General features: G+C 39.5%; 2 protein-coding genes across 2 annotated transcripts in view; both read left to right on the top strand.

Annotated features, from left to right (window-relative positions):
• Positions 1 to 20575, top strand: part of LOC109421075 (roundabout homolog 2-like) — a 379914-nt gene that overhangs the window by 285843 nt on the left and 73496 nt on the right. The gene's annotated exons all lie outside the window — the stretch shown is intronic.
• LOC134289085 (uncharacterized) lies at positions 4329 to 6074 on the top strand. Its single transcript, XM_062855081.1, has 2 exons — positions 4329 to 4438; positions 5120 to 6074. Exons 1-2 carry the CDS (start codon positions 4329 to 4331, stop codon positions 6057 to 6059), a joined length of 1050 nt encoding a protein of 349 aa, XP_062711065.1. The 3' UTR covers positions 6060 to 6074.

Here is a 20575-nt window from a genome sequence, read left to right as displayed (position 1 = left end):
CAGAAGCGGAAACAGCAGACCCGCCTGGAAGAAGCAGAGTGTGAAGAAATGGAACTGCTGTGCTCAACGAATCCCGCAACGGCTTCGTGCCGCGAGCCGAAATATGCAGTGATAAAGACGGAGGCCGCTTGACGGACGGACGTGAGGTGATCGAAAGGTGGAAGCAGCACTTCGATCAGCACCTGAACGGCGTGGAGAACGTAGGCAAGGGAGCCCACGGCAACGGAAGAAACGACGACGCCAGTGCAGCGGAGGACGGAAATGAACCAACTCCCACGCTGAGGGTAGTTAAGGATGCCATTCACCAGCTCAAAACCAACAAAGCAGCTGGTAAGGATGGTATCGCAGCTGAACTCATCAAGACGGGCCCAGAAAAGTAGGCCACCTGTTTGCATCGGCTGATAGTCAGAATCTGGGAAGCCGAACAGTTACCGGAAGAGTGGAAGGAAGGGGTAATCTGCCCCATTCACAAGAAAGGCGACCATTTGGAATGTGAGAACTTCAGGGCGATCACTATTTTGAATGCTGCCTACAAAGTGCTATCCCAGATCATCTTCCGTCGTCTGTCACCTAAAAAGGAATGAGTTCATGGGAAGTTATCAGGCTGGCTTCATCGACGGCCGGTCGACAACGGACCAGATCTTTACCGTACGTCAAATCCTCCAGAAATGCCGTGAATACCAGGTCCCAACGCATCACCTGTTCATCGACTTCAAAGCGGCATACGACAGTATCGACCGCGCAGAGCTATGGAGAATCATGGACGAAAACGGCTTTCCTGGGAAGCTGACTAGACTGATTAAAGCAACGATGGACGGTGTACGAAACTGCGTAAGGATTTCGGGTGAACTATCTAGTTCATTCGAATCTCGCCGGGGACTGCGACAAGGTGATGGACTCTCATGCCTACTCTTCAACATCGCTATGGAAGGTGTGATGCGACGAGCCGGGCTCAACAGCCGGGGAACGATCTTCACAAAATCCGGACAATTTGTGTGCTTTGCGGACGACATGGACATTATCGCTAGAACATTTGGAACGGTGGCAGAGCTGTACACCCGCCTGAAACGCGAAGCAGCAAAGGTCGGACAGGTGGTAATTGCCTCAAAAACAAAGTACATGCTGCTAGGCGGAACCGAACACGACCGGTTCCGTGTGGGTAGTAATGTTACGATAGACGGGGATACTTTCGAGGTGGTGGAGGAATTCGTCTACCTCACGGCTCACGGCTGACAATAACGTGAGCCGTGAAATTCGGAGGCGCATCATCAGCGGAAGTCGGGCCTACTACGGGCTCCAGAAGAAACTGCGGTCGAAAAAGATACACCCACGCACCAAATGCACCATGTACAAAACGCTAATAAGACCGGTGATCCTCTACGGGCACGAGACATGGACCATGCTCGAGGAGGACCTACAAGCACTCGGAGTTTTCGAGCGACGCGTGCTAAGAACGATCTTCGGCGGTGTGCAGGAGAACGGTGTGTGGTGGAGAAGGATGAACCACGAGCTCGCTGCACTTTACGGCGAACCCAGCATCCAGAAGGTGGCCAAAGCCGGAAGGATACGGTGGGCAGGTCATGTTGCAAGAATGCCGGACAACAACCCTCCAAAGCTGGTGTTTGCAACTGATCCGGTTGGCGCAAGAAGGCGTGGAGCGCAGAGAGCACGACGGGCGGACCAGGTGGAGCGTGACTTGGCGAGCATTGGGCGCGACCGAGGATGGAGTAGAGAGCGGCAGCCACAAACCGAGTATTGTGGCGTACTATTGTTGATAATGTCTTGTCTTAATGATTTTGAACAAATAAATGTATGTATGTATGTATTTATATTCTCAACAATTCAAAAATCAACTGGTTTTGAATACCAGCGTTAAGTCGATACACCTTATACTGATAATTTACCTAACACAGGAGCCGTCATTGAACAACAAGGATATTAAGAATAATAAAGCTTGAAAAAAATCAAACACTTGGTTCCCTTTGGCTGATCGAAAAATGGCGTTTTCACGAAAATCGTCTTTGAGAAGAATGTTTAAAACTTTATTCAGACTTAACGACTGACCTTCAGCTAGGTAAAATGACCTAGAGGTAACGCGCTTGGTTATCACTTGAATGATCCAAGTTCGAATCTCTTTCACATTTTTGATTTTTTTTTGTACTTAGTTAACTTTGGCAGGACATTTTCATGATTTTCTTCGACCAGCATAAATTTGAAGTACACAAATTGTTCCACTTTCACATCTCAGGACCAAAGGATATGCAAGGACATGATTTGACATAATCACTCTTGCTCTGTGCCTGCACAATGCAAATGCATTGTCTATGAAAAAAAAAAACAGATTAATCCACCTAGTGGGAATAGTGCCTTTCTCGTTGAATATGGACTCATGATCTTTACGTCGCACACTTTTGCGGATGGCATAAAAACGTGATCGAAATTGTTTTGACCATGAAAACATGATTTTTGATCTTTGGTGTCTTCGGCAAACTTTCTCTATAAAATAAGCCCTAATTTATGGAAACATCAGTTTTGTGATCAATCCCCCTAAAAGTGAGAAACGATTTCTATCTTTTTTATTTGTAAACTAAAAAAATATGTCTGTTCAGAGAAGTTGTAGACAATTTTACTAGAAACAACTTTGCCGAACATACAAAATTTCTATCTCTTGATTTGTATGCACATTTGAGGCGTTTTTTATGAAGCACCCCTGAAAATCAGTTTTTTGCTTATAACTTTTTCTATGCATTTTTCACAATTTCCAAATGTTCTAGCATATGTTTTGCCTTATTAAAACGCGTAACTTTTGCGAAGAAAGTATATATCTGTCTATCATATTTATCATGTTATTGGAAATTTCACTTTAAAAAATGCTTATGTTTGACATACCCATTTGTTAACTTTCGCACATTTTCGCAGGCCAGGATTTCCAACTTTGAAAATATGGAGCGAGTTTTATCTATTGCAAATATCTCCAGTTTTAGCCTAATTTCGCCTGTATATGTAGAGTGGTGTAAGCTGAACAAGCTGATAATTAGCGTTGGAAAATGCACGGTAATTACCTTTCACCGATCTAAGCGCCCCATCATCTTTGACTACAATATTGATGGGAATGCTCCCGAGCGTGTCGACCGAGTCAACGATTTGGGTGTTGTCCTGGACAATCAACTAACTTTCAACCAGCATATAACCAGCATTATTTCGAAAGCAACACGGCAACTGGGATTCATCACGAAAGTTTCCCGCGATTTCACGGATCCTCACTGCCTTAAAGCTCTCTATTGTGCTCTGGTACGTCCCATACTTGAAAACGCCTCTAATATATGGACACCTTATCAGCTTTCGTGGAACATCAGGATAGAACGCATCCAGCGCAGATTCATAAGGGTTGCACTGCGGAATTTGCCTTGGCGTGATCCACAAAACCTCCCGCCATATATTGAGAGATGTCGGCTTCTTGGACTCGATTCGTTGCAGCGACGGCGAAACATCCAGCAATCTACGTTCATTGTGAAGTTGCTTAACGGCGAAATTGATGCACCCTCTCTTCTGTCACGAATCAACTTCCGAGCTATGGAGAGACAACTAAGGTCTTCGGCTTTGTTGTTAACTGAATTTCACAGAACAGCCTACGGCTTCTACGAACCATTAACTGCGTGCGTTCGAACCTTTTCGTTACTCGATGAGATATTTGTTTTTGGTGAAAGTTCTAGATGTTTTAAGAGAAAAGTGTCAAATTCCAGTTTGCTATAGTTTTTAGTTTAAATATTCATGTAGACTTAAGTCAGATGAATTAAATAAATAAATAAATAAATAAATAAATAAAACTCACATACTAGAAATGACTTTCCTTATAAAATGTGTTATTGTAAAATGATCAACATATCAAAAAAATATACTCAGTGCATTTCTTACATGATTTTCCCACATGAACACACAAAAACGTTTTCACGGAATCATTTGGAACTGTATTAGATGACTTTCCCATAAAATTTAAGTTTTTTTTATCATATAAACAGTGGCTCTCAAAGTAGTACGATAAGTCTCTTCCACAAAATAAACGATATTGTTAAATGCTCTTGCTAATGCTCATAAATGTTTCGTGTTCATGTACACTTTGCGAAAATGTTATATTCAGAAGGTTCAAATAACAGCTCTAATACAATTCACACATCCAATTCACCATCGAAATGGAAAAGGATGGCAAACTCCCCTTCCTAGACACACTAACGATCCGCTCCGATAATCAATCCGTAAAAACACAATGGTATTCAAAACCCATCTCATCCGGCAGACTCCTCAATTACTACTCCTTCCACCCGATGTCAATGAAGATGAATGTTGCAGCCAATTTCATTGAACGTGTTATGCGACTCACCACTGACGGCTCCACCGAACAACAGAAACAAAAAATATTCCACATCCTACGCCTAAACAATTACACTAGTTTACAGCATTTTTGAACTCGGTAAGCTGATGATTGTTTTTGGTGTAGAATCATGCCCTGAGTTCGAAAACGCGAAGGAAAAAAATTACAGTAGAGCAGAAATTTTTTCGACTTTCCATACAAGGCTGATGATTTGAAATCGATTTTTGTTCTATTTTTAAGCAATGTTGCTTATTTCACACATCTCATTCTCCGTAATCAATGCTCCGATTGAGCTGAATTTTTTACTGTAACTCGCCTACATATGATACGTCAAATAAACGTTGAGAAAGATTTTTTTAATTATTTTTTTTCTTATTGAAAAAAATACATTTCTTCATATATTTTTGGAATTTTTGCTAAAATTTAACGAGATCGTCCCCAAAACTCGCCAATATCTTGAATTTCATCAATCTGACGCAAAACCTGTATTCAGATGATCGAATGGTATTATATTCAGCTTTTAATTTATGGAAAAAGATTTAAAATTGGTCGAACAAAACGCAAGATATTTGAATTTTATTAAATTCCATATTTTAAAAAGTTGTAAAACTCGATATTGAGCTAAAAGTCAAAAACTGTTCTACTTTAAATTTTTTGTAGCACGGTTTCGAAATCTGCACTAAATTATGCTTCAAAAATTTTGGTCATTGACAGAAGTTCACGACTTTCGTTTTATTTTGAAAACTAGTGTTATCCGTCATCACTCATTAACCGCTTGATCAACCGCATCCCCATCAACTGCATCCACAACACCGCTCATCAAGCCGCTCATCCAACCGTCTCACCGAATGCCAATGACGAAGTAAATTCCGATTATGCACCGCTCACTCAACAACAAACGTCGATCCTGCCACCCACATCTGTTCCACCAAACTCGCCACCCCCTCGCCAAAACTCCACCGCCACCGCCTCACCACCACTACCATGCTCGTCAACGACAACATCAGCTCCAAACATCCTCATAAACGACATTCCAGCACATCACCAAGCGACTATCACTCCAGTAGCAGAAGATCATCATCAAACCAATCCGGTCACCTACAGATCGATGCCGCACATCCCCATGCTCACTAGGACCATCTCGAACATCCTAAAAAAAGATTATAACAACGTAAAAATAGCCACACGAAACATAAAAACGACAAAAACGCTGCTCAAACCAGTCAAGGACCCAATACCCCCACTAGATCAAAACAACGTGATCTACAGCATTCCATGCAATGACTGTAATAATGTATACATCGGAATGACCACAAATCATCTGAAAAGACGAATATGTGGTCACCGATCAGATATAAACAAACTTGTAAACCAGGCATCGGATAACACACAAGCAAAAACAGCCCTCACCCAACACATAACCACCGAACAACACACATTTAACCTAGATAACACGAAAATCGTAGATCGCACTTTCCGATCAACTGCCCTCCCCATGTTAGAAATGTGCCATATCCAAAACACTCCCAACACAGTCAACTACCGCACAGATGTGGATGGACTGAACACAACCTATGCCGGTATACTCCACACTATAAAAACAAATCTTTCTCGTACAAAGCCAAGAAGCAATAATGACAGCACTACTACATACAACTTAGGATTCGACCAAAACGAACAGTCGACATAGTCGAAAAGCTTTTAGCTATCCATCCCGCCATCTTCAAACTCACCGTTGGCCATTGCTCAGTCTATCGTCCAGTGTAGTGCATGTCGTTGATAATTGCTATAGTGTCCCAGTGTCCCAAAATTGATAAATTAATGTGTAAAATTGTATACAAGAAGCTTCCACTCAAAAATCCGGCAATACCCAATGTAACGAGGAACGGTTAACAGCGTAAGAAAATTATCTGTTATATGTAGTGCGAATAGTCGTTTTTTAGAATGTTTATATGCTTATAGTATCCCCTTGAAAAAGGCCCAATAAAAGAGCCGAAACGTCGGGCAAAGCAAAACTCACTGTTTTGAATAGTCCAAGACTGAGAAAGCCAATTTTTCCGGAAGAAACCTATACTTAACTCGGGAGCGGTCGCGTCGTGTACTGAGTATACGCACCATGAAAAAAGCTCACTTGTAGTACAAAGCGTGTGCGTAGTGTCGCTGACGGTGGCTGAAGACGCGACTGCTCGAGGGTAAAATAGCTTGTCATTTTAACAACCCCCTCTCCCCGTAGGATCGTGACGTACTTAAAGGATGGCCTCATGCATGATTTTGGTTTACTTCTATATTTTACCATTTTCGGTGGGGCACTCGTTACCTGTTCCTCAACACTACCGTTTCTCCCAAATGTGCGTCTGAGACTTTTTGCTGACAAACTGTCAATTCAAGACCAACAATTGAAAAGGCCACAACAACATTTTGTAAACAAACATGTTTCTATCGACTTGAGCCTTTTGAACTCCACCCACACATCTTACCACTACTAACAGAAAGCGCAAACAACAAGCTTTCTGATAGCGGTGGTGAGATGCGTGGGTGGATTTCAGAAGGCCTCAAGTCGACAGAAACGTGTTTGTTTACGCACTGTTGTAGTGGCCTTTTCAATTGTTGGTCTGGAATTAGGTTATTGAAAAAGCCGCGATTTGGTGTGTCGCATGCATAGATTCGGTTCACTTTTATATTTATCCACTTATGACGAGACACCCAAAATCGGTTCCCGGACAGGGCGTTACGTAATATTTGAATGAACCCAAAGGGCATCGAGAGACATTGACTATCTTGGCAAAATTACTCCCAATGTACAGGGGATTGACAAAATGATCGGGACAGGGAAAAAATCACTTTTCAAAAAAATGGTCGACTAGCTGTAAGTTTTCGAAAACTTCATCAAAGAATCTCAAATTTTTACTATTAGTTAATCAACTAGTTGTCTAATAATTTGGGAAATTTGAGAAGGTTTGGGATATTCTACATGAATTTAGAAAAAAAACAGTAAAAGGCGCAGTTATTCGATAGCCAACTTTAAGCTGTTATATCTCCGGATACTATTATTCAAATGCAATGAAATTTTGAGCATTCATGACTTATGTGAAGAGCCTTGAAAAATGTTTGACTTAAATAAAAATGGTTCATAAGGAAAAAAAGCTATAGCGATTTTATTTATTATATGATTTTTTTCAGTAAATCGGTCTACTTGTTACTTCCTTCCAAAACACATCTATTTTCAAGTCAATATGTGGGAATATAACTGAACTATTATTACCATCTTGAATTTTGAAGCAATGTTGAAGTTTTGGATAATTTGGCATTTTATTGGAGAAATAATCTTATCGCTATCATTTTATTACGTGTTGTTAAGTTAAGTCAAAAGTTTTCTGAAGTTTATTAGATAAGACATAAGCGCTCAAAATTTCATTACGTTCGGTTGATTGAATCCGGAGATATGATAGTTCCAAGTTGGCTATCGGATAACTATGCCTTTTATCAGAATCTTTCTTACTTTTGCATAATAGCTAGATCCTTCCCAAATTTAGACCATTGCACAGTGTTCCGCGAACCAGATTTACGAGGAAAGATGTGCCTTCAAATGATTTTTTAGACAAATATGGTCTTCTACAAGGTTATTCCTAATAAAAAGGCCCACTTTCCAATATTCATGAAAATTAGGGTGGTCCATATTTTCAAATAACTATATAGCGTGCTACATACATTCTTCAAAGAAGTTGTAGATCTATCAATTTTGAGCAAGTTTGTTGAAAACAGTTTTTATGCAGCTTTAAAATTTACCGATCTAGAGATAATTTTATGAATTAGATTAGAGTGGTTCAAAAAAACCCGGTTTTCAGTTTCAATTTCTCATCAAAGTCACTTAACAAACAGTTTTATAGCATGGTAAAATGCGTCGTTTTGTGTGCGGAGATAGTCGTTATCTCTTTTGGTTCAAAAGTTACAGGCGTGTCTTTTTAAAATCATAGTTTATTGAAAATGTGTTATTTAGAATTGGGGCAAACATAAAAGATATCTTTCACCATCATTCAAAAAAAGGAGTATTGTGATAAAACGATTCTATAACATTTACCCGAAAACCATTTACCCGAAAGACATTTACCCGAAAACCATTTACCCGAATGTAACATATACCCGAATGCCAAATACCCGAATGCGACATTTACCCGAACGCGACATTTACCCGAATGCGACATCTACCCGAATGCGACACTTACCCGAATGCGACATTTACCCGAATAGTTTATTACTCTGCATAAATTATGATTCTGTGAGTAAAGTTCGTTTGTTTTGTTCAATGCAAAAAGTACATGTATTATTTTGCATTGCGGCTCAGACAAACATTTTTAATGTCGAATTCTTCAAAAACACATTTTATTAAATTGTCTCTGAAATGATCCACGATAGGAATTCACAGGGCAAACACCTGAATAAAACTAATCACTGCAGCTTGATATTTTTGCCTTTCTCGTACACTAAGTGTACTGGAAAGGCTATATGTTCACTCCAAAAATGACTTTTTGATAGAAGGTTCGGAGGGTCGAGTCACATATACCAATCAACTCAGCTGGACGAATTGAGGTGATGTCTGTGTGTGTGTATGTGTGTGTGTGCGTATGTGTGTGCGTGTGTGTGTATGTGTGTATGTGTGTGTACAAAAAACTCACATCACTTTTTGGTAGTAAACCTCAACCGATTTTAATGACCGACGGTTCATTCGACGCGGCATATACTCCCATTGTTTCCTATTGAAAATGGTTCGGATCGGTCCAGCCGTTCCGGAGTTATGGCCATTTAGGTGTTCCGGACCGGTACCCCTAGGAGGGGTCAGACATAGAAATGCAACAAACCCATGCATGCGACACATCAAACCACGGCATTTCCGATAACCTGATGAACGGTAAGCAGGAAAATAGTCTCAGACCATATCAGAACCAGTAGTGTTCCGGAAACGGTTCCGGGTGTCCCGCCGGAAGTGGCCAAATATAAAATTGAACATAACTCATTCATGCGACTCATCAAACAGCGGCATTTTGGGTAACCTGATGAACGGTTAGCAGGAAAATAGTATCAGACCATGTCTGAACCGATAGTGTTCCGGAACCGGTTCCGGATGTCCCGCCGGAAGTGGCCAAATGTTTAAGAGAACCAAACCCGTTCATGTGACACATCAATTAGCGGCATTTTCGATAACCTGATCAACGGTTGGCAGGAAAACAGTATCAGACCATATCTGAACTGGTAGTGTTCCGGGACCGGTTCTGGGTGTCCCGCCGGAAGTGGCCAAATATAAAAGAGAACCGAACCCATGCATGCGACACATCAAACTGCGGAATTTTCGATAACCTGATCAACGGTTAGCAGGAAAACAGCATCAGACCATATCTGAAGTGGTAGCGTTCCGGAACCGGTTCTGGGTGTCCCGCCGGAAGTGGCCAAATATAAAATTTAACATAACTCATTCATACGACACATCAAACAGCGGCATTTTCGGTAACCTGATGAACGGTTAGCAGGGAAATAGTATCAGACCATATCTTAACCGGTAGTGTTCCGGAACCGGTTCCGGATGTCCCGCCGGAAGTGGCCAAATCTAAAAGAGAACCAAACCCATGCATGCGACACATCAAACAGCGGCATTTCCGATAACCTGATGAACGGTTAGCAGTAAAACAGTATCAGAACACATCTTAACTGGTAGTGTTCCGGAACCGGTTCCAGGGGGTCCCGACGGAAGTGGCCAAATAGAAAAGTGAACCAAACCCATGCATGCGACACAGCAAAGCGCGGTTTTTTTGATAACCTTATGAACGTTAGCAAGCAAATAGGTTCAGATTATGCAGGGTGTTAGGTTCGTGAATGCAAACTTTTTAAGGAGTGATAGAGGATCATAAAAGGTAAAAAAATATGTACCCATATGGTCAAATCTCAACCGTCACGTAGTAATAGCACTTTACATGGCTACAACTTGAAAATGGTTAAACTTATCGCAGCTTTTTAACCCTCATTCGAAAGTTCATTAAATTTTCTAAATAGATCTTTCAATCTATTTGTTTAGTTAAATAACTTAGTTTTCTAAAGTACTGATTTTTATTTGTTTTTGTAAATTATCTTTAAAAAATGCGTAATAAATTTGAAATTTCTTTTCGGAAAATTCGAGGCCACTGTTCCGTTCTACAACTCGTTCTTTGACTTCAAACGTCTAGCTATCTCGTGTTCTTGTTATCCCGAATCCAACATCGTATTTCAGATCATGAATTTGCAACTGTAAAGGTAAGCACTTTTTTGCACAGTGTGCCGCTAGAGCTAGCGCACGCTAATATTGTCCAAAAGTACACGCGGCAAGTCCCTGAGGAAAAGAACAGCCGCGTTTTTTGCTCCCCTTTTACTCCATTCTTATGGGAGATAACATTGCGGCGTTTCCTCAAGTGCGGCTGTTCCTTTCCAAATGCGCGTTTGAAAACATTACAAAGACCGCGCTGTGTATCATTCAGCACTCCAGTCAATATATCGTTTTACACCACGCACACAGTCTTGATCACCTGCCGAACCACAGCAGCTGTGCGTATGAAATATAAGGAAAACGCCGCCGATGCACGGTACAAGAAAATAAAGGTTTGCACTCACGAATCTAACACCCTGTATTAGAGACTATCGATAGTTTTCCGGAACCGGTTTCGGGTGTCCCGACGAAAGTGGCTAAATTTGAAAGTGAACCAAACCCATGCATCACCACACCACACCGACACCACAAATCAAGGCTTTTAGGTTACATGATGAACAGTCGACAAGACAAAAGTTTCAGACCACTCAGTGCACTAAGGAACCGATTTGTCCCGCCGGAAATATAGAATGTGACATGTCAAATGATTTATTTGGTAACCTGATGAACGGTTAGCAACAAAAAAAAAGTCTCAGACCAAATTTGGGAGAACAGCTCCTGTCCGGGAACTGATTTTGGGTGTCTCGTCATAAGTGGTAAAATATAAGTGACCCGAACCTGTGCATGCGACACACCAAATAGTGTTGAAGAACAGGTAACGAGTGCCCCGCCAGAAATGGTAAAATATGGAAGTAAACCAAATTCATGCATGAGGCCATTAAGTACGTCACGATCTTAGGGAAGAGGGGGTTATTAAAGTGTGACAAGCAGTGTTTTAAGTATAGGAGAAATCCGTACAAAATGGGCGAGCAGAGCTTCGAACATCATTCCTAATTTCAGCGTGACATACTTAATGGATGCTCCCCATGGAACACATCAATTCGCGGCTTTTAAGCCAGCCTGATAACCAGTTGACAAGAAAATAACCACAGACAATATTTGGGACAACCAGTAGTGTCATGGAATCGGTTCCAGGTATCCGCCGGAAATGACCAAACGTGGAATTGAACCAAACCCATGCATGCGGTACATCAAATAGTGGAATTATGAATGTGAACAAACCCAATGTTAGCGATAAATCAAATCTTGACTTTTTTAAAAGCCTGGTAAACGGTGGGTAAGATTAAAAGTGAAGAAATGGTCAAAGTCTTCATATATGCAAGAGAATAAAATTGTGAAAGCAATTTCACCAAATAACACCATTTCAAATTCCTGTGGTGTTAATATTAAGTAGGATGGATCAACGTGTTATGGGAAAATTATAATTTGATCGCATCAACATTGAATAAAGTTTGTCCAATCTCCTTTTGCGTCTAAAATTACTGTGCACAATTTGGTCCATAAGAAATCGTATTAAGCGTATAAGTGTTCTCAGGATCGGCTGTCGACGTAAAGATCATGAGTACATATTCGACGAGAAAGGCACTATCACCACTAGGTGGATTAATCTGGGTTTTTTGTGTTTGCTGTTGGCATTCCCTCTAGAGATTTACCCATCTTTGATTCATAAGCTGTTCTTTCGATAAGCGAAGAACTGTTTATGAATTAAAGAAGAGAAAAACTCTATTTGTAGACCGAATGGTCATTAGATCGAATCGATTATAGAACAGCCCTCGGCAAATCAATATATCATTAGAAAAAAAACTGTGATAAAAAAGTTTGCAATTTGTTCACGATACAGAACATCCTGTTATTAAAAGAAGGGAAAATTCTTAGGTGTAGACTTGGAATCCATCACTCAATCCTGTAAAAATGTAATTTAGAGCAACATCCTATGATCAAAAGAAGTAAAAAAACTCATGTACAGTAAGTAGTTCGAACGCCAATAAAATATGCAGCAGTACAACTCGAAAGAACAGCCTTGAAGAGAAGAAGGAAAAATCTCCGAAGGATAGGAATAGTTTGGCCACCCAAAAACTTAGTGAGGTTAACACTATTTCTGTAAAAGAGACTCTACCAAATTACTAATGCCACGGCCCGAAATCCATAACCCCGAATAGGCCTTTATCCCAAAAGCCATTACCCCGGATGGGTCATTATCCCGTTATAGGTAGAGATATGGATAGTAAGCCCAGCATATTAACCGAGTGGTCATTAGGCCGAAAAAATGATAGATCGATCGATTAGCAGGCCTCGAAAGAACAGTCTATTCCAAAAAAGGAAAATATCTGATCAAGTTGCTAATTGGCCACCAGTCAATTGTGTAAATCTTAACTTGAAAGAACAGCTTATTATTCAAAGAAGGACAACTCTTTCAAGGAGTTAGAAGTTCGTCTGCAAATAAACTATATAACATGTTGGGATCCCGGGGGAACTTGTCAGATTATCCATAGTAAATAGCGATTATGACACGCGATCAGAAAACATTTCTCTTTATTGCAGCGATCAGATCATGATGACCGATCTGTCGCTCACTTCGTATTCAACTACCTAATTCAATACAGCTGAACTGTTACAATATGAGGTCCAATTCAATAGGGTATTCTACAAATAATTTAACTCTTATTTTATCAAATCCAACATAACATTCCAACTCGAAAAATAGCCTCTATTTCAAGTTTGGTCGACAAAGTCAGCTACAGTACACAGTTGGACTCTGCAAATTCAAAAGAACAGCCTATTTTAAAAAGAAGGCAAATATTAGAAGAAGTGGAGAATACTTGCAGCATGGCTGCTAAATTGTGACCGAGTATATAAATGTATATAAGTAGCACAAAGCATCCTGTGTTATTAAAATGTAATAGCTTGGTAATAAAAAAGTCATTACATTCGAATGTTCAGTTGTGCTTAAAACAGTTCAATTTATCTTAAACTTCTTGGTGACAATTTAGCATTCATCCTCATGACTTTCGGCATGAATGATTTTTAACCGAATGGCTCGATGTCTTTTCGGGAATTCTCACTTATCAGAAAGCTAGCCATTTGACAAGGTCTGGGGCAAGAATTCAATACCAAATATTATAATAAAAACGAACTTCGTTGGGGTATGGTTATAAGATCGTCTATTTGAAAGAACATTCAACATTTAAAAGAAGGAAACATTTCAGATTAAAATATTTATAGCTTTCAAAGGAATAGCTATAACTTCGAAAGAACAGTCATAGCTTGAAATGAAAAGTATTCTCAAATAAAAACTTATGGTTGAACACAAGTAATCAGTAGTTTTTAGTTTATAACCTATTCCAAAATTGTTAACTGAATTAGAAATAGTAGTATAATGTTAATATGAATTCTGTACTTCTTCTGATTGTAGAATTAAAAAAGGCTAAAGCCTTACTCTACATGTATTATATGAAATAAATAAATAAATAAATAAATAAATGAATAAATAAAATAAAAACTTCAACAACTATATTCTAACAGCATTTTATAGTTCCAAAGAACAGCCAATAATAAAAAGAAGGGAGAATTATTTATTAAAATATGATTCGGAATTAGCGCCAATAGCAAAAAGTTTAAGCATATTCTAAGAGAACACAATAGTTTCAAAAAAGGCCGGTTAGGTAAGCATACTGAGCTCTTCAGGATCCATATTTGAATAGACAAGTACATCGTCTTCGGTCATCGGATATGCACGCTGAATATCAGGAAAAATGTTTGAATCAGCAATCTCTCCCTTCGTCGCAGTTTTCTTAAATGCATTGCATTTGCTTCTTACGTTTCCGTAAACCCTTAATTTTTTTTTATCTCTTTTTATTAGGTAATTTTAACTTATGCTAATTCTTCCCTCTAAGTAAACCTTCATGAGTCACAACGTTGCTAAAGATTGCCCAAGGATTACCCTTTTCTACTGATTAAGTTTTATCAACTTCTAGTAGATTGTCCACAGTGAACACTTTTTGGGCGACCTCCTGAATGATTTCGGGTTGGCGTTCGGGCTTGTGATGTGGAGACGTTAAAAAAACAATACATTAAAAAATCCTCAAATTATAATTACATTTGACCGCCAGTTAGTCCTGTACCAGAGTGCTTGATGATCACTTGGCCTGATGATTATAAGGTCTAACGAAACTGGCTGTATAACACTGGGCCATAACATATTTATTATTGACAAATCATACGGGGATCAAGTCCACGGTTTTTTTTTGCATGTTTCGGGTAAGTGTCGCATTCGGGTAAATGTCGTATTCGGGTAAATGTCGTATTCGGGTGATTGTCGCATTCGGGTAAATGTCGCATCCGGGTAAATGTCGCGTTCGGGTATTTGTCGCATTCGGGTAAATGACGTTCGGGTGAATGTCATTCGGGTAAATGTGTTTCGGGTAAATGGTTTTCGGGTAAATGTTATAGAACCGATAAAACATATAAAAAATTGGAGGGGTGTTATTTTTGTAACTTAAAAAAATTTAGGAAAGTGCCTATTTTTTCTAGAAAATCATCAATATCTTTTGAACGAAATGACGTATCAACATTCTTCGCGCACGAAAATGTGAGTTTTTGGAAGCTCTTAAAGTGATTCTTTGCCGACTTTGACGAGAAAAGTGAAACAAAAAAGATAAAGCGATAAAATTCCTCATCAAAGTCGTCAAAGAACCACTTTCAGAGCTTTCAAATACACACATCGTGTGCGGAGAATGTACCTACGTCATACCGCTCAAAAAATATTAATGATTTTCTAGAAAAAAATAGGCACTTTTCTACCATTATTTTTTGAGCTATTTACAAAAATAACACCCCACCCCTGTATTTTTTTATATGTTTCATAACAATTTTTCTTCTTTTACAGCGGTCGCGGTGGGCATTACAGAGAGTTTTGAGGGAGACCAACAGTTGTTGAAAATACATTTTATTTTGGATCACTGCTCTCGGGTGAGCTTCAGAAGAAGTTCAGTGGCGTTTAATAATCATTTCAGCTGGAGTTACCTAAGTGGATTCTACAAGGAAATTTGGGCAAAATGGGTTACTAAGACAATCTTACGGCAGTCTATTATGCCCATTTATTACACAGAAAAAAAAATGAAATTAAAATTCAGCGAGAAATCATGCACATAGAGGGAATGCTAGAGTTAGTGCACTTTTACATGAGATATAATGTAAAATTACATTACCATCGTATAAATTTCCGCCAACCATCGCGTAAACCATCATGTACACCAACCGGTAAGGCGGTTAGTGGAAATTTACACGAACGTAACGTAATTTTACATGATATCTCATGTAAATATGCACTAACTCTAGCATTCCTTTTATGTGCATGATTTTTCGCTGAATTTTACATGAGTATTTTTTCTATGTAGATTTGTTGTTGTATACTCTAAAACGGATTAGAATTAATTTATTCTTTAGGTGGTACAACAATACCATTCTGTTAGGATACACTGATTAAAGTTCTAAGAAAATGAGCTTAGTATGCTGCTCTATACAGGGTGTTAGGTTCCTGAACGCAAACTTTTTAAAGGGTGATAGAGGACCATAAATGGTGAAAAAAATTGTTCTACGCATATGGTCAAATCTCAACCGTTACGTAGTTATTGAACTCCCCATGTTTATGACTCTTATTGCTTTAACTGGCTATAACTTTAAAATGGTCAAACTTATCGCAGTTTTTTTACCCTTATTCGAAAGATTATTGAATTTTCTATCAAATGGCATCTTTGAACCGATTGGTTTAGTTAAATAACTAAGTTTTCTGGAGCAAATAGCTTAAAAGTTGTGTGTTTCAATTTGTTTTTGGGTAATTCTCGCTGAGACCGGCCCACTATTTACACCTTGTCTTCAAAAATGTTTAAGGTGCCGATTTTCTGAAAGCCCTCGCCTAAAAAGTAAGAAAAATGCAATTTACAAAAGTGTAGATAACTTTTAAAAGAAGAAAAAGACATCTCTAATTTTTTGATATGTTATGTATGAATGTCCCAGCTTTCAATTGATGCAAAAATTTCGAAAATCGGTGGTTGCCCTCATGGTGAAAAAAATGTTTTTGTATAAAAATCCAAGATGGCGGCCAAAATCAATATGGCCGACCCAACTTTTTATTATTGAAAATAGTAGCTCTATCTCTCCTCTTTACAACAACATTTCGTTTTGAGGTGGTTTTCGGTGAAACTTTCGAGTTATAACGGTTTTAGTGAGCCACCATTTGAAAAAAATCGAGGGGTCTGCAAAAATTGTTGTGGCTCTAACTAACGGGGGGTCCATCAATTTGAGTAAACAAATGCATTTTTCTTACTTTTTAGGCGAGGGCTTTCAGAAAATCGGCACCTTAAACATTTTTGAAGACAAGGTGTAAATAGTGGGCCGGTCTCAGCGAGAATTACCCAAAAACAAATTGAAACACACAACTTTTAAGCTATTTGCTCCAGAAAACTTAGTTATTTAACTAAACCAATCGGTTCAAAGATGCCATTTGATAGAAAATTCAATAATCTTTCGAATAAGGGTAAAAAAACTGCGATAAGTTTGACCATTTTAAAGTTATAGCCAGTTAAAGCAATAAGAGTCATAAACATGGGGAGTTCAATAACTACGTAACGGTTGAGATTTGACCATATGCGTAGAACAATTTTTTTCACCATTTATGGTCCTCTATCACCCTTTAAAAAGTTTGCACTCAGGAACCTAACACCCTGTATATACGCATACAAAGTTCCTTCAGTTCTTAAAACAACCACTGGCGCAGAACCATATTTTCACACCGTTACCAAGATTCTAGGGGTGGTGGGGGTAAAGTGGACAACCTAAGCATTTTGGTCGTTTCCCGCGGAAATGCGGCAAAATCCATCTGCTTTTCCGAGTAACATGGAAGATAATGATATACTCTAGATATCTTGTAAGGGGTTGTATTTAAAAAATATTGTTTTCCTTGATTATTTTCTCCACCAAATCGTGCATCAAAATAGCGTGAAAAAAATTGGTGGGGGTAAAATGGACAATCGATGGGGTAAAATGAACAAGTCGTTAAAAGTTATATAACACCATATTGTTTCTATGTTTTTAAATACAAACTATCAAATTTCATACGATACCTTTATTTTGTTGTTTTCAAATTTTTAACTTTTTACTTCAACTATCTCACGATAGGTATGACGGCTGATGATTCTGAAGTTTTCGAAAAAAAAATATGAAATTTTGCTGAAATTTGAATTGGGTGTCCATTTTACCCCCACGGACTGATTTTGTTAAAATTATTTCCAAAACTTGTTTTTTTTAACAAAACTTGAATTTTTTTTCGGTCAAATATATTCTTCTACGTGGACTTTATTGGTTTAGGGTGTAAAACTTGTAATAATTTTAAAATAACTTACGAGAAAACCTTAGCAATTATAAGCAGATTTTACAACGTTTCCAGGTTTTCACGTGATTTTTCCAGTTTTTGTCATCTTGAAGAGGTTTATTTGATTTTAATGTTCAAGATCAGCAAAAGTATAATGATTCATGCTTAGGCATATGCTTCAATCGTTGAAACGTTTTGAAAAACAATAAAAGCCATGAAATTGTACCCTGTCCATTTTACCCCACCTGTCCACTTTACCCCCACCACCCCTACCCTCCTCTCAAATTTCCGATCTCAAAGAAATATGTATTCCATCTACCAATGGGAATCCTTTTTCCTGGCACATAACACGTATGTCTCACAGATGCGAAGAAAGTGCGATAGACTTTTCCACCCATAAATACCTAAATACGTCAATTCCAATTTATCAGGCTCCTCACTTTTCCCCGACCCTGCATTGGACCCAATTCCTGTGGCGCGAAATATGAAGGACTTTTATGAGCCGAAGGCTGTCTATCGCACAAAAGGTCACCACCACCACTACCACCGGCTACGTACCCATTGCCTTGCTGATGTTGACGATTTTTGCAATTTCGGCATTGAAGCGTGTGTACATGACAAAGTCCTCAAGGATCGTCAGTCAGTGGCGACGACCGCGGCGGTTGGCGGTCGTGGGTTTTTGCAAGGACACGCGTTCGGTCAATAGAATTAGAAGCTACACAACGGCAATATGGGATGGAAGAGAGGGGCTACCTAGATCCAAAAAACACTTGAACGTCAACACAGGCCAGCATGTGAAGGGGAATTCAATGAATCCATCGGAATGAATGGATCCCGATCCGAACACCCCGAAGGCAGTTTGTCAAAAGAATTTCCCCCGGCTACCTTTCATGGTCGGAAGAGGAAGAAAATCTGGATGAATGAAAATGGGTCCTCTGTGTGTGACAAAAGGCATGCAGGCTTTTAATGTAATTACATGGATGGAAAATTTAATCACCGAATAAACATCGACGAGGGTGAGAGAGGATAGCTGGAAGGATCTTTCGATGATTTCAAGGTAAACTAAGTAAGGTCTGAGTCAGAGAGCGGTTTCTTCAAGAAAAAGTCAATGAGAAACGCAAAAACTTTGTCTATTTATTTCGTCTAACGTCTTCGAAGCACTCCTTGGGAAGGTCCAAGTTTCAGCTTCAATAAAGTTGTAATCCTTCCAATCAAATCCTCCCTCCATAATCGCCTCGACTGCTGAACTGTCGGGACCGATCCAGGAAGATGTGCCAGTAATCCATCTATGCTTCATGCGAAGAATTAAGGTGGAATTTACAAGTTTATTTAGCCGGCTCCTATCTTGACTTCGGATCGGCAGATACACCCTGAGGACTCCAACAACGCGCTATGAATCGGTAAAATGCACCTAGGAAAAGAGGGGAGCCCAAGCGAACCACTGCTAAATACAACACGCACCTTGCAGACTATACTTCGTCCTGTTGTACTGCATGGAAGAGCAATTCGCTCCCCCTCTCAGACATGGTGGGATCATTTCATTACGTGACTTTCGGCAAGCACACGTAATTGTAAATCGGCAAAAACCAAAAGTCGAAAAGTTGGTTGGATTTTCAGGGCGGTTAGGGATTAGTTCCTATTAAACTCTGATTGGGATTAATGTTTTGGGGTTTGAAAATGGAATGCCATTTCTGGAATGACCGCTTCCGAATGGATGCCTAATAGCTTCTGAATAATTACGCTTTAATCGTAAGTGACGCTTTCAAACGGTTCCCCTTTCGCAATTCCTTTACTTCAATTAAACATTAATTAACCATCAAACTGACATCCAATTACGAGTGCAGTTGCACATATCTCGGCCTCCCACCACCCTTCTTCAACTTGGTACCTTACCAGCCTGAAACCTAATGAACTGCTAAACTCCTTCGCATCCCTTTTGGATTCACAACTCAATTTAAATCCTTCCGGCATTCTGCAACAAGCCAAACTAAACTAAAAAAGGAACACACGCGTAATTACTGTGTGTGAGGACTAGAGCTGGAGCAGGAGGTAGTTCGTTGCAGCCTCACCATTCCCACCGCCGCCCGTTCACGATCCGATTGTTCACGTATCCTTCAATTAGAACTTTAAAGCCGGAAATTAAGTATAACAACTTGGCGGCGCACAACTGTGCACACTTTTTGGTCGGACGAGGAATCGGACCGCAAATCGCATTCATGAGCCATGCAAGGAAGGCACGCCAAGGGGAGGTACTCACACGTCCGGTGATTATTAGCTTGACTTCGCTTGTTGGCGAACCAGGAGCTTCTGGAGGGGTCCTTTCTCAATACACGTGATTGGAGAGTAGCCAGGTACATAGGTAGGTACCTAAGTTACAACTTCAGTCAATCATAATCAGGCATCGAAAAGCGAACGGATGTAGGGAAATTGTGCAAGCTCTTGTAATGAGGTGTGGAGTGGTCGAATCGGGATGAGATGTTTTGATGTTTTTCGTGTAGATCATAAGACTATTGAAAATATCCCTTACACAAGGGGATTTTTTTATTATCGTACAAATAGGTATGAAGGTTCTCATAATTTAATGAATTTTTTTTCACAGGTATCGTTC

Source organism: Aedes albopictus, chromosome 2 (genome assembly GCF_035046485.1).
Source record: "Aedes albopictus strain Foshan chromosome 2, AalbF5, whole genome shotgun sequence".
Taxonomy (NCBI): Eukaryota; Metazoa; Arthropoda; class Insecta; order Diptera; family Culicidae; genus Aedes; species Aedes albopictus.
The sequence above is the reverse complement of the archived record's forward strand: the minus strand, read 5'-3'. Positions and strand labels throughout refer to the sequence as shown.

Excerpts from the sequence above, each read along its gene's own strand:
- LOC134289085 (XM_062855081.1), top strand. The coding sequence starts at position 4,329 with ATGAAGATGAATGTTGCAGCCAATTTCATTGAACGTGTTATGCGACTC. Across the intron at positions 4,439-5,119 it reads CACATCCTACGCCTAAACAA|TTATCCGTCATCACTCATTA; the intron begins TTACACTAGTTT and ends TGAAAACTAGTG.